The 13,664-nt window shown below is 46.8% G+C and overlaps 1 protein-coding gene across 3 annotated transcripts in view; it reads right to left on the reverse strand.

The window, feature by feature from the left end:
* Syngr4 (synaptogyrin 4) overlaps positions 1-13,664 on the reverse strand; it is a 15,850-nt gene continuing 2,186 nt past the window's right edge. For 2 of the 3 annotated variants that reach the window (XM_004672281.2, XM_045133493.1), the window contains exons 3-5: positions 2,423-2,660; positions 502-641; positions 1-259 (exon numbers count right to left, since the gene is read on the reverse strand). In XM_004672281.2, the coding sequence (XP_004672338.2) occupies positions 29-259; positions 502-641; positions 2,423-2,660 (609 nt within the window). In that variant the 3' untranslated portion in view covers positions 1-28. The remainder of the gene's footprint in view (positions 260-501; positions 642-2,422; positions 2,661-13,664) is intronic. The other variant, XM_012952174.2, reaches the window with a different exon arrangement.

Genomic DNA, 13,664 nt, shown 5'->3' on the forward strand with positions numbered 1-13,664 from the left:
ATATCTTTACTGATATGGATAAGGCTGTTCAGCTGTCCAGCATCATAGCAAGGCGAGGGACCTTCGGAGTGCTAAGGTAGGGAGACAGAGCTGAGCTGGTATAGCTCAGGTTGTTGGGGCCTGTGGTGGGTATGTTGACAGAGCTAGCAGTCGGAGGGGAAAGGGTGTTCAGGACTACACCACCCTCATCCAGGGAGCGCTTGTAGGGGACTGGAGACTCCTCTCGTAGGTCCTGGAAGGCCAGGTAAGCCTGGAATATCTGTGGGCAGGAAAGGGCAGGTTGGAGACTGGCTGAGGTGGGTGTGGGGGTGAAGGACAGGGAAGAGCAAGGTCTGGCCTGGGGGGGATGCTCAACAACTGAAGGCGTCCATGAGGGCAATGCCTATGTTGGGTTTTGGCCCTGGAAGAGGCCAGCAGAGCCCCAGGGAGAGCCCCAGCCCTGACTGCCAGAAATACAGCCCTCCCACCCTGCCCTGCATGGGGGCTAGGGCTGGTTCTCACCCAGACAGGGACAGAGAAGAAAGCAAAGGTGATGGAAGCCTTGGCACTGTTGCTCCCCAGGAGGAAGTGCTTGGCTCGGGAACGATGCCACTGGCTGGCCAGGAAGCAAAAGGCTACGAACCAAACGCCTGCCCAGAGGACTGTGGGGGACAGAAGAGAAGGCTGGGGTAGTGTGCTCAGAGGGAAGGGGCTGCCAAGTTATGACTTGTGTGACATCCCCTTAGTGCTACCCCAAATCCCTTGAGTACTCCCCAAAGTGGAGCTGGCTACACAAGATTGCTTCAACTTTAGTTCATTAGAAAAGAATTTGAGGGGGCTGGAGAGATGGCTCAGAGGTTAAGGCACTTGCCTGCAAAGCCTAACAACCCTGGTTCCATTCCCCAGTACCCATGTAAAGCCAGATGCACAAAGTGACAAATGATGCATCTGAAGTTTATAGCGGCTAGAGGTCCTGACATGTCCATTCACTCTCTGCTTGTGAATATAAATAAATTAAAACTTGGCTGGATATGGTGGCACACACCTTTAATCCCAGCACTTGGGAGGCAGAGGTAGGTGGATTGCAGTGAGTTCAAGGCCACCCTGACAGTACATAGTGAATTCCAGGTCAGCCTGGGCTAGAGTGAGACCCTACCTTGAAAAAAAAAAAAATTAACACTGGCTGTACGTCATGTGCTTGGTAGCTACATGTGCTGGGACTTCCATGTTGGGGACCCAAGGACAGCACCTCTCCACCCACAGAGGTTATTTCAGATGGCAGTGTTTCTTGACTCAAGGATTCTTGGCCTTGGGTGTTAGGAGGGCTGGAAGAGGGGTCTTTGAGGAGGCAGCTGGGATCTGAGGGTAAAGAATGGGCATTTACTTAGCACCTTCTGTGTGTCCGGTTCTATGGAGAGTGGCTTTGCTTTATTTACTTCTCTTCAAGATTTTATTCATTTATTATTATTATTATTTTGGTTTATTGAGGTAGGGTCTCACTCTCTAGGCAGGCTGACCTGGAATTCACTATGTCGTCTCTGGGTGGCTTCAAACTCACAGTGATCCACCTACCTCTGCCTTCTGAGTGCTGGGATTAAAGGCATGTGCCACCATGTCCAGCTTATTTGTTTATTTGATAGAAAGAGGCAGAGAGAAAGAGAGGGAGGGAGGGAGAGAAACGGTACACAAGGGCCTCCAGCCACTGCAAACGAACTCCAGATACTTACACCACCTTGTGCATCTGGCTTTAAATGGGTACTGGGGAATCAAACTCTTTGGCTTTGCAGGCAAGTGCCTTAACCATGGAGCCATCTCTCTAGCCCTTTGCTTTATTTTTTAAATCTTACTTTTTACTGCATGTGTGTAAGTGTGTGTGGTGGGGCATACTAGGGCCTCTTGTCACAGCAAATGAGTAACAGCTGCTAGTGCCTTTAACCGCTGTACCATCTTCCCCAGCACCCCTGCCCCAAGCTTTGGTTTGCAGTGCATAACCTTCCATCGCCCCTTGGTAGCCACCAGGTCACATGACCACTTTAGACTTAGTTTTGTCCTTTATAGGGGAATACGAGCAGGAATGGAAGGGAGGAGGCATGGGTCATGGTGGCGTGCCAGAAAGTGCTCAGCCTGCGTCCACATACCTACAGCCCCATTTATCTCATTTAACCCTTGGAAAACCCCACAAAGTGCTGTCTTCATCTCAGCTTTCACTGAAGGTCAAAGACGCCCACAGAGCAAAGGTGCTAGGTCCATCCCCTGGCTCAGTGATTTGAACCTGGAAGTGCTTAGTGGGCTAGAGAGATGAGAAAAGCCAAGCAGCTTCTAGTGATAGCAAAATCAAGACAGATCAAGGAACAGGGTTGACAGCATGGCCCAGGGCTGTGGCCTGTAGGCCATGGGGAGCCAAGGAGGGTGACGAGGTGGGGGTCCCCCGGGACTCACTCACTGGCCACGATGAAGTCTAAGAGCTGGAAGGCCGTCTTGAAGCGGGTCCTAGTGATGTGGCTCTCATGGGCGTCCAAGGCGAGGAAGGCCAGGGAGCTGAGGAAGGCCAGGAAGCCCGCTCCCACTGCCAAGCTACAGGCCATGTTGTTGCTGTTGAGGATGCAATGGAGCTGGGGAGACTCCGGCTTGTTCTGGTAGCCATCAGTCAGCAGGGAAGAGAAGATGACCAGGGAGAAAACCTGTGAACCTCAGAGACAGGGTGGGGTCAGTGTCTCCCTCAAAGCTATTCTTCCCCTTGGGTGGATACACTGGGCACTGTGCATCCTGCCTACTCCCTCCCTCCCTCCCAGTCACAGTCTCAGAGCCCTGAGCCTCTACCCTTCATTTCCTCTTCTCCATCTAGGTTCAGGCCTCATCCTCTTCCCTGCCTCAGAGTCCCCCATGACTCCCCAGTGCCCCATGTGTGGCCTCAATTTATTTTTAAAAATAAATGTGTTATATTGTCACAATACACAGAAAAAAAAAAAGTGGAGATGTAGCTAACACCCAGTACTGACTATCTAGAACCAATAAATACTGATATTTTTTGCTTCAGGACTTTTGTTCTTTTTACTGGGCTCAAGGCAATCCTCCTGCCTCAGCCTCCCAAGAGCCATGTCCCGATTTTGCTTCAGAACTTGAAAAAACAAACACACCCAAGCTTGGTGGCGAATGCCTTTAATCCTAGTACTTGGGAGTCAGATGTAGGAGTATTGTCATGAGTTTGAGGCTATCATGAGACTACATAGTAAATTCTAGGTCAGCCTGGGCTAGTGCGAGACTCTACCTCAAAAAAAAAATTTTTTTTTTCTATACATTTGGGCTGGAAAGATGGCTTAGTGGTTAAGGTGTTTACCTGTGAAGCCAAAGGACCCAGGTTCGATTCCCTAGGACCCACATAAGCCAGATGCACAAAGTAGCACATGTGTCTAGAGTTCATTTACAGTGACTGAAGGCCCTGGCATGCCCATTCTGTCTCTATTGGCCTCTTTCTCTCTCTCACACACAAATAAATTAAATAATAATAATAATGATAATAAATAAACAGTGCTGAGTTGGGTGTGGTTGCACATGTCTTTAATCCCAGTACTTGGGAGGTAGAGATAGGAGTACTGCTGTGGGTTTGAGGCCACCCTGAGACTACATAGTGAATTCCAGGTCAGCCTGGGCTAGAATGGGACTGTACCTTGAAACCCCCCCCGCCCCCCAAAAAAGAAACAGTGCTGATGTGGCTGCTCCCCACCACATCAGTCTGTCTAAACTTGCCTTCTGTGACATTACTTTTACAACCACATTGGCATGGCACTTTCCATGACGCTGCTTTTCCAATAAACCACAGGGTATAGAGGGGTGAGGAACACTAGGCTCACAGCAGCTGGTGAGCAGTGGGACTTGGGCTTGGATCCTAGCTCCTCAGTCACCCTCGCGGTTCTGCCTCTTGCTGGATCCATCCTTGCAAGCAAAGGTTCCTATCAGTGCACATTGGTGAAAGTTGAGGCCCCAGAGTCACACTGCAGTATGCAGAAATTACTCCAGTCACAGGAGGAACCTGTCTAATGGGTAGGGAGTGGAGTTGGTTCAGGACAGCTGTCTAGGTAGAGTGTTGCAAAGTGAGATTGAGGAATGGGACTGGTTTGGAAGGCAACAGGGACCATGGCAGGGCAGTGAACAGAGGGCAAGGTTTTACCACCTATGTAGAGATAGCTGGAAAGGGTAAGTCTGAGACTAGGAGGTCAGGGTAGTGTGGGGTGGGTGAGAACCAAGGTTTGACTGGGAGCCAAATTTGTGGGGCGAAATTTAGGAGGTGGTTGAGATCTAAGATTGACCTTAAAGAGAAGCCAAGGTGGTGACACACATCTGTAATCCCAGCATTTAGGAGGTACAGGAAGATCAGAAGTTCAAGGTCATCTTTAGTTAGTAGCAAGTTCAAGACCTACACAAAACCCTGACTCAAGCTGGGTGTGGTGGTACACACCTTTGATCCCAGCACTTGGGAGCAGGTAGGAGGATTGCCGTGAGTTTACCCTGAGTTTACAGGTGATTCCAGGTTAGCCTGGGCTACAGCGAAACTCTACCACAAAACAAAACAAAACAAAACAAAACAAAACAAAACAAAACAACAAACAAACAAAAACCCTAAAAGAGGAGCTTTGCTATGTGTGGTGGCACATACCTGGAATTCCAGTATTTGGAAAGTAAAGCCATGAAGGTCAGGGGTTCAAGGCCAGTCTCAGCCACAAAATGAACATGACACCAGCCTGAGCTACAAAAGACCCTATCTCAAAAAAAAAAAAAAAAAAAAAAAAGCTTAAAAGTTTTTCAGACTTCCAGTTAAGATGGTGGCGTAGGAACCCCACCAAAGCAGCCTAGGAAAGAAAAAGAAAAAAAAAACAAAACAGCAAAATACACTCTTCTTCTAAAAAGTGAGGTGTATAAGAAATTACCAATGGCAGCAGAGAAGTAGGAGAGATCCAGAGCATTTAGAGACACCGGAGGCAGGCAGAAGCAGCTCTAGCAGCAGGAGCACCAGGTCCGTGGGGCCACAGCTGCAAGGCTCAGCTTGAGCCACAGGAAAAGCCAGGTGAGGAGATTTTTCACTCACACTGGAGCTCTTCCCAAACTCAAGAAACATGAATGGAGAATGGCAGCAAACAACTGAGGAGCAGATTACTAGGTAGAGGATCACATGGACCAGTGGAAGACCTAGAACCACCATCCACAGCCTCCCCTTCCCCACTGCCAGTGCAAGTGCCAACAAGTTCCAGAGACCAGGGGAAGGGAGATCACAGCACCCAGCACCAGTGACCAGAGCAGCAATTCAGCGACCCAGCCAGCCTACTTAACCCACAGTGCACCAAAGAGGGACCCAGGCAGGCGTGCAGCATAACTGAGACCAAAATTCCCAAAAGGTAACTGGAATTATGCCAGGTCAGAACCCGCCAAATAAACCTGGTATATAGGCATAAACCAGAAGCACTAATTGCACCTTCCATATCAGGATAAATTATATGTTAAATCTGATGGATGGTCAGATTTGCCATTCTTTTTTTTTTATTTTTATTTTATTTATTTATTTTTGTTTATTCTTATTTATTTGAGAGCGACAGACAGAGAGAGAAACAGGCAGAAAGAAAGAGAGAATGGACATGCCAGGGCTTCCAGCCACTGCAAACGAACTCCAGATGTGTGTGCCCCCTTGTGCGTCTGGCTAATGTGGATCCTGGGGAACTGAGCCTTGAACTGGGGTCCTTAGGCTTCACAGGCAAGCGCTTAACCGCTAAGCCATCTCTCCAGCCCAGATTTGCCATTCTTAAATGAGCTATATTTGGGCTTGTTATTTGTTGCTTCTTGATTTAGAGTGGCTTAGTTTCCTCTTCTGTTGTACATTAGGGAAGGGTCTCACTTGGTCATAAGCTGACTTGTACCCCTCAACAGATAAGAAATCTTTTTCTTAATTTTTATTAACATTTTCCAGGATTATAAAAAATATCCCATGGTAATACCCTCCCTCCCCCCACTTTCCCCTTTGAAATTCCATTCTCCATCATATCCCCTCCTCATCTCAATCAATCTCTCTTTTATTTTGATGTCATAATCTTTTCCTCCTCTTATGATGGTCTTGTGTAGGTAGTGTCAGGCACTATGAGGTGATGGATATCCAGGCCATTTTATGTCTGGAGGGAGCACGTTGTAAGGAGTCCTACCCTTTCTTTGGCTCTTACATTCTTTCCGCCACCTCTTCCGCATTAGACCCTGAGCCTTGGAAGGTGTGATCGAGATGTTACTCAGTACTCCAGTCACTTCTTTCCAGCACTGTGATACCTTCTGAGTCATCCCAAGGTCACTGCCATCTGAAAAGAAAAGATTCTCTACCAAAAGTGAGAGTAGAATTAATATAAGTGTATAAAAATTAAGAGAAGTGCTTACTGGACAGTTTGATAAGCATAGTATATACATTTTTCCAGACATCAGGAGATGTTACACACCTAGGGCTCATGACTACCCCTGTTTTAAGTTTGCAGTATCAGGGATGTATTTCCTCCCCCCCCCCACCATGGAGCAGGCCTCCAGTCCAGTTGTAGGGCAGTTGTTTTCCACCATGATAGATGTGCCATTATTGCACCCGTTGGCTCATTTGGCCTGGCTGGCCAAATATAAGGCTTGCAGTGTCCACTGTTGAGTATCTTCACTGGTGGTATCTCTTTCTTCCATTGAACTACATGTAGAATGGCTTCTTCCAGCTTTCTGTCAGCTGGTCTACATGGAGGAAGTTATCAGCTCAGTTCCAGCAGGATTTCTCAGTGGCCTTGCAGCCCAAGTATGTGGAGTCTTCAGCAATACAGACCAGAAATCTTAACCTCCTAGTTGACAGGATTAGGGGTGTGGGGCACCACACACCCTAAGGGACAGTGATTTTGTTAGAGGATCTGGTTGTCATAATGCCTACTCTTGCATAAATACTCTGTACTGTTTTTCACTGAAAGTATACATTGTTTAGTTAAATTTTAGAATCTGCCTATCCTATGTGTTGTTCCACTTAGCCTGCTTGAATACTCTCATAGCAAGCAAACCCAACACCCAGCATCACTTTTGTAGATATTCTAGGAGTCTTGAGAGCCAAACCTAGCACCTGAAGCTCCTACCCTGAAGATATATAACATCAGATTGATTGATAAATCTAATAATACAGCAGTTGGTTAGAAAATCAAAGCATTAAATTAATCCAAGATGCAAAAATATATACATTACAACACAAGAAACACCAAAAATCAAGACAATATAAATCCACCAAAAAGTATTAATGCATCAGAAATGACCTCCAGTGAGAATGAGTTAGAGGAAATGCCTAAGAAAGATTTCAAAAGAATGATATGCTCAAAGAAGTCAAAGAGGAAATCAAAGAAGACAATTTAATGAAATAAAGAGGTCAATACTAGACATAAATAAGGAAATAGAAATAATAAAGAAAAACCAGTCAGGATTACTAGCAATGAAGAACACAGTTAACAAAATAAAAACTCTATAGAAAATCTCACCAGTAGAATGGATGAAGGAGAGGACAGAATATCTAAGCTAGAAGACCAGGTGGCAGATCTAATATAGTCCAACAAAGAGAAATACAAACTAATAGGAAATAATGAATGGGAATTTCAAGATATTTGGGACACTATAAAAAGATCAAATATAGCCGGCCGTGGTGGCACATGCCTTTAATCCCAGCACTTGGGAGGCAGAGGTAGGAGGATCGTCATGAGTTTGAGGCCTCCTTAAGACTCCATAGTGAATTCCAGGTCAGCCTGGGCCAGAATGAGACCCTACCTTGAAAAACTAAAAAAAAAAAAAAAAAAAAAAAAAAGAATTCAGGGTATAGTAGGAGAGATGCCACAGCAGTTAAGGTGCTTGCCTGCAAAGCCAAAGAACACAGGTTCAACCCAGGACCTACATAAATCAGATGCACAAGGTGGTGAATGCATCTGGGATTCATTTGCAGAGGCTTAAGGCCCTGGCATACCTATTCTCTATCTGCCTCTCTCTCTCCCTCTCTAAAATAACCCAGGGCCAGAAGCCAAGTGTCACATGTTCTCTCTCATATGTGGATCCTAGCTACAGATGATTAGACTTCTGTGTGAGTAGGAAGAAAACTCAGTAGCAAAGGCCAGTAAGCTAAAAAGAGATATAAAGGGAAGAGAAAGGAAGGGAGGGGGTACTTAAGAGGATGGTATTGTATATATGTAAGTAGAAGAATAGATTAATGGGGGTGAAAAGGCCCAAAGTGAGGTCAGGGAAAGAGAGAGAGTAAAGGAGAGGTGGAGAGAGGGCTAATCAAAATCTAAGAGGATATAAATAAATCATATAGAATCCTACTTTTTTGGACAGTGGAACACTCAGGAGCCATAGATTGTTGTTGGAAAATTTTCAGTGCCAGGGATGGGATACCTTCCAATGAGTTGTTGGTCAGGGAGGTCCCTGATGCCCCCAAAACATTATAGGCCATTGCCAAGGCCCTTGGTTTCCCACCAGGAAGAGATGGTAAGACCCTATTGCTGAAGACTCCACATACTTGGCCTGCAAGATCACTGAGAAATCCTGCTGGAACTAAGCTGAGAACCTCCTCCGCATAGACCCTGACAGAAAGCTGGAAGAAGCCATTCTGCATGCAGTTCAATGGGAGAAATTGAAATCACCAGTGAAGATACTCAACAGTGGACACTGCAAGCCTTATATTTGGCCAGCCAGGCCAAATGAGCCAATGGGTGCAATAGTGGCACATCTATCATGGTGGAAACCAACTGCCCTCTAATTGGACTGGAGACCCACTCCATGGGAGGGAATATATCCCTGACACTGAAAACTTAAAACAGGGGTAGTCATGAGCCCTAGGGTTGTAACATCTGCTATTGTCTGGCTAAATGTATATACTGTGCTTATCAAACTGCCCAGTAAGCACTTCTCTTAATGTTCACACCCTTATATTAATTCTACTCTCACTTTTGATAGAGAATCTTCTTTTTTCAGATGGCAGTGACCTTGGGATGACTCAGAAGGTATCATGGTGCTAGAAAGAAGTGACTAGAGTACTCAGTACTGTAATATCTCTATCACAACTTCCAAGGCTCAGGGTCTTATGCGGAAGAAGTGGCAGAAAGAATGTAAGAGCCAAAGGGAGGGTAGGACTCCTTACAATGTGCTCTCCCCAGATACAAAATGGCCTGGATATCCATGACCTCCCAGTGCCTACACAAGACCATCATAATAGGAGGAAAAAATGATGACATCAAAATAAAAGAGACTGATTTAGAGGAGGAGGGTATATGATGGAGAATGGAGTTTCAAAGGGGAAAGTGGGGGAAGGGAGGGCATTACCATGGGATATTTTTTATAATCATGGAAGTTGTTAATAAACAGTTTTTTTTTTAAAAAAAATGTGTTTTTCAGGCAGATGAGAAGGAGCATTCCAGAAAGCATATCCAAAAGCCAGATGCTCCACATCTGGGCTTCAAGAATGAGAGTGTTGGGCTGGAGAGATGGCTTAGCGGTTAAGCGCTTGCCTGTGAAGCTTAAGGACCCCAGTTCGAGGCTCAGTTCGCCAGGACCCACATTAGCCAGATGCACAAGGGGGCGCACGTGTCTGGAGTTCGTTTGCAGTGGCTGGAGGCCCTGGCATGCACATTCTCTCTCTATATATCTGCCTCTTTCTCTCTCTGTCGCTCTCAAATAAATAAGTAAAAATAAACAAAAAATTTTTAAAGAAAAAAAAAAAAAGAATGAGCGTGTTAAAGGATCTAGTGAGATGGGACTAGGAAGTGGGCAGGAGTCAACCTTAGAGCCCTGAACAGCAGGCTGCAGAGTCATGGAAGTTAATATTCTGATCAGAATTTCTATTTTTTTTAAATTTTTTGTTACTTTTTACTTATTTGAGAGTGACAGACAGAGAAAGAGGCAGATAAAGAGAGGATGGGCGCGCCAGGGCCTCCAGCCACTGCAAACAAACTCCAGACGTGTGCGCCCCCTTGTGCATCTGGCTAACGTGGGTCCTGGGGAATTGAGCCTTGAACCCGGGTCCTTAGGCTTCACAGGGAAGTGCTTAACTGCTAAGCCATCTCTCCAGCCCTTCTTTTTTTTTCAAGGTAGGGGTCTCACTTTAATTCAGGCTGACTTGAAACTCACTTTGTAGTCACAGGCTGGCCTCTAATTTACAGCAATCCTCCTACCTCTGCCTTCAGAGGGTGGGGATTAAATGAGATTAAAGGCATACACCACCACACCTGACTTTTGTTTCTTTTCATCAGAATTTCTTCAGGTATGGATGGGCTCTACACAGAGGATGACCAGGGCTAGACCTGGGGTTAGAGAAACCCTCTGGGGTCACACAGGATCACTGGATGAGAGGAGCAAGACAGAGTCTCACAGATCTGAATGCAGGTTGCTAGAGGCCAGAACATTTGGGAAATCCAGGAATATATGTAGTGTAAAACGAACTATCTAGGCACGGTGGCACACGCCTTTAATCCCAGCACTCAGTAGGCAGAGGTAGGATGATCGCCATGAGTTTGAGACCACCCTGGGATTACATAGTGAATTCCAGGTTAGCCTAAGCTAGAGTAAGACCCTACCTTGAAACCCCCCCGCTGTAAAAAAAAAAAAGTGATTAATGGCTTGCACAGAAGGGAAAGGGGACACTCATAGAATCTGCACTTTTTGAGGCATGTATCACCACACAGGTGCAGGCTGTGCCTTGACAAATGTGGAAGAGTAAGTGACTCTGGTGAGTCCTTGAGTGGGGGAAGGAGGCAGAGGTCTGACTTCATTGACCCAGCTTTGTCTTGTCTTCCCACTCTCTCCTCTGCCTTAATTACTCTATAAGCACAGTAGTCCCATCTCTTGCCAAGTTCTTATTTGACCCTCACCTCAATGCACAGAATCAGTCTATGGAAGGAGTGCCTTACACTGACACTATCAGGTGGAACCCAAAAGAGGATAGGATGGCATATCCATCATTTTTGAGCCCATATTAAATTTGCTTCCGCTGCTTCCCTGGAACGTTGCACCAGCCCATGTGGGAGATGTTATTAATTCACTTCTGTTTTCACAGGTGATAAATTGAGACCATTACAGTGGGGAGGAACAAGCCAGACATGTCTGACTGCCAAGATGTGTGGCCTGGAAGCCTGATTCCCACTCTCTTTGGTGCTCAATGGTGTTGCTCAGGATTTACCCCAGGAGGCAGCCCCTCAAGGTCAGCCGGTTTGAGTCCACCCCCGTGACTTCCAGGCTTTTGAGATTTTCCCACAATGGGGCTCAGGGAATGGAGATGTGCTGAGGGGGCTCAGCTGGCCAGGGACTCTATTCCTCTGAAGCCTGTATACAACCACCTTCTTAGTCCTTTTTGGCCTGTCCCCAGGGCAGAAGCAAAGATTCACCAGTCAAAGCACCAGCTGGCAGGCAGCATGGAGAAGGACAAGAGTACCAGCTGCCTAGAGACTCCCACCTAGGAGGCAGGCCAGGCGAAAGGAGGTGGTGGCAGGGAGGGAGGGTAAGGCGTGGGCAAAGTCCATGACCATAGCAGCAGCCCCTCCTCCTGCCTACGCACAGCTGCACCAGCTGGGCCCTGTCTCCCTCATTCCCAGGCACGGGAGACAGCCCACCAGCTGGGTGACATTCTTGGCAAGTCACTCAACCTTTGGCAACCTCAGTTTCCCCTTGAATTATATAGCATCAATAATGTCCTTGTCATAGGGCTGTGGTGAGAAGTTGGGAGGCTCCACCAGTGAGGGATGTGGCACTCTTTCCCTGGCAAAGGACGATGTGACACCAATTCTCATCACCCCAGGTGCTCCAAACCCATCTCTCACACTCACGAGTCATGGTTTGTTTTAGTGAAATACTTGCTATTTAAGGACAGTGCAGCAATTGCCAGGCCCTTGCTAATCAGCATGTATAGGCATTAGCTTGTCTCATCTTCACAGCAGCCCTGCCCATGAGCAGGGGATTGGGATGCTGACCATGTATTGAGCCAGAAGGGGCACTGCTTCCAATCAAAGGTAGTGCTGCTAACAGGTATGCCCTGCCAGCGAGCAGACGGGGGTATGGCCCTCTAGTGGGCAGCATATCACCAGGCCAAGGACTGAAGTCATGCCCGTTTGGTCTTTTCTGGAAGAGCAGAGAAGAGATATCTGGATTGGGAACCTCAGGGAAGACCCTGGGTTTGATCCAGGGAACCTTAGTTAATTTTCTTGGGCCTCAGTGTCCAATTCTGTCAAAGGCAACCAAGAAAGGCAGTGCAGGTTGCTTGAGTATGCTGGCTCATGCCTGTGACCTTAGCACACATGAATTCAATGCCAGCCTAGGCTACACAGTGAACTTCAGGTCAGATTAGCTACAGTTATGATTGTGTCTCAAAAAGGGTGGGTGGGTGGGTGGGGGAACTGGACAGAAAGCTCAGCATGTTAAGATGCTTGTCTGCAAAGCCTAACAACCAGGGTTAGGGCTGGTGAGATGGCTTAGAGATTAAGGCACTTGCTTGCCAAGACTAAAGACACAGGTTCAATTTCTCAGTATCCACTTTTTGGCACAATGAAAATGTACCATACCTTGTCTACACCCACCTGCAGCAGGATCTATGACACCTATGCTGTTCCATTTGAGAGCCACCAGCCACCTGTGAGCTGTTTCAGCACCTTTGATGGGGAACAGCTCATTTAAATCCAATTTGTTGGAACGGGGCTTGTGTCTACTTGGCAGGACAAGCGGTCTTCCAAAGCTTATTTATTTGAGAAAGCGAGAGAGGAAGAGGCAGATGGGGAGAAAGAGAATGGGTGTGCCAGGACCTCTAGCCACTGCAACTGAACTCCAGACGCATGTGCTACCTTGTTTGTGCATCTGACTCACATGGGTACTGGGGAATCAAACCTGGGTCCTTAGTCGTGGCAGGCAAGTTCCTTAATCGCTAAGCCATCTCTCCAGCCCTAACCCTTGTGTTGTTGTTTTTTTTTTTTTAATCAAAATTAGGGGCCTTTTGGGGGGCGTTGGAGACATCTCCTTTGATGGATTCTTTTTCTTTGTTTTCTTTTTTAAGAGATAGGGTCTTACACTGTAGCCAGGGATGGCCTGGAACTTGTGACAATCCTTCTGTCTCAGCATCTTAAGGGTTGGGAGCACAGGCATGAACCATTACAGCCAGCTTTACATTTTTTTTTCGAGGTAGGGTCTCACTGTAGCCCAGGCTGACTTGAAATTCACTATGTAATCTCAGGATGGCCTTGAACTCACAATGTTCCTCCTACCTCTGCCTCCTGAGTGCTGGGATTAAAGGGGTGTGCCACCATGCCTGGCTAGCTTTACAGTTTTGTTTTGTTTTTCTCTTAGAGGTAGAGTCTCACTCTAGTGCAGGCTGACCTAGAACTCCCTCTGTAGGCCAGGCGGGGCTTGAACGCAGAGTGATTCTCCTACCTCTGTCTCCCAAGTGCTGTGATTAAAGGCATGCACCTCCACATCCGGCTTTTTCTCTTTTTTCTTTCTTTTTATTTTGTTTGTTTTTTGGAGATAGAGACTCACTCTAGTTCAGGCTGACCTGGAACTCTCTCTGTAGTCCCAGGCTGGGCTTGAACTCATGGCAATCCTCCTACTTCTGCCTCCCCAATGCTGGGATTAAAGGTGTGCGCCACCACGCCTGGCTTCTTTTCTTTTGCTGAATTAATCAGTGC

This window comes from Jaculus jaculus, chromosome 14 (assembly GCF_020740685.1).
Source record: "Jaculus jaculus isolate mJacJac1 chromosome 14, mJacJac1.mat.Y.cur, whole genome shotgun sequence".
Lineage (NCBI taxonomy): Eukaryota > Metazoa > Chordata > Mammalia > Rodentia > Dipodidae > Jaculus > Jaculus jaculus.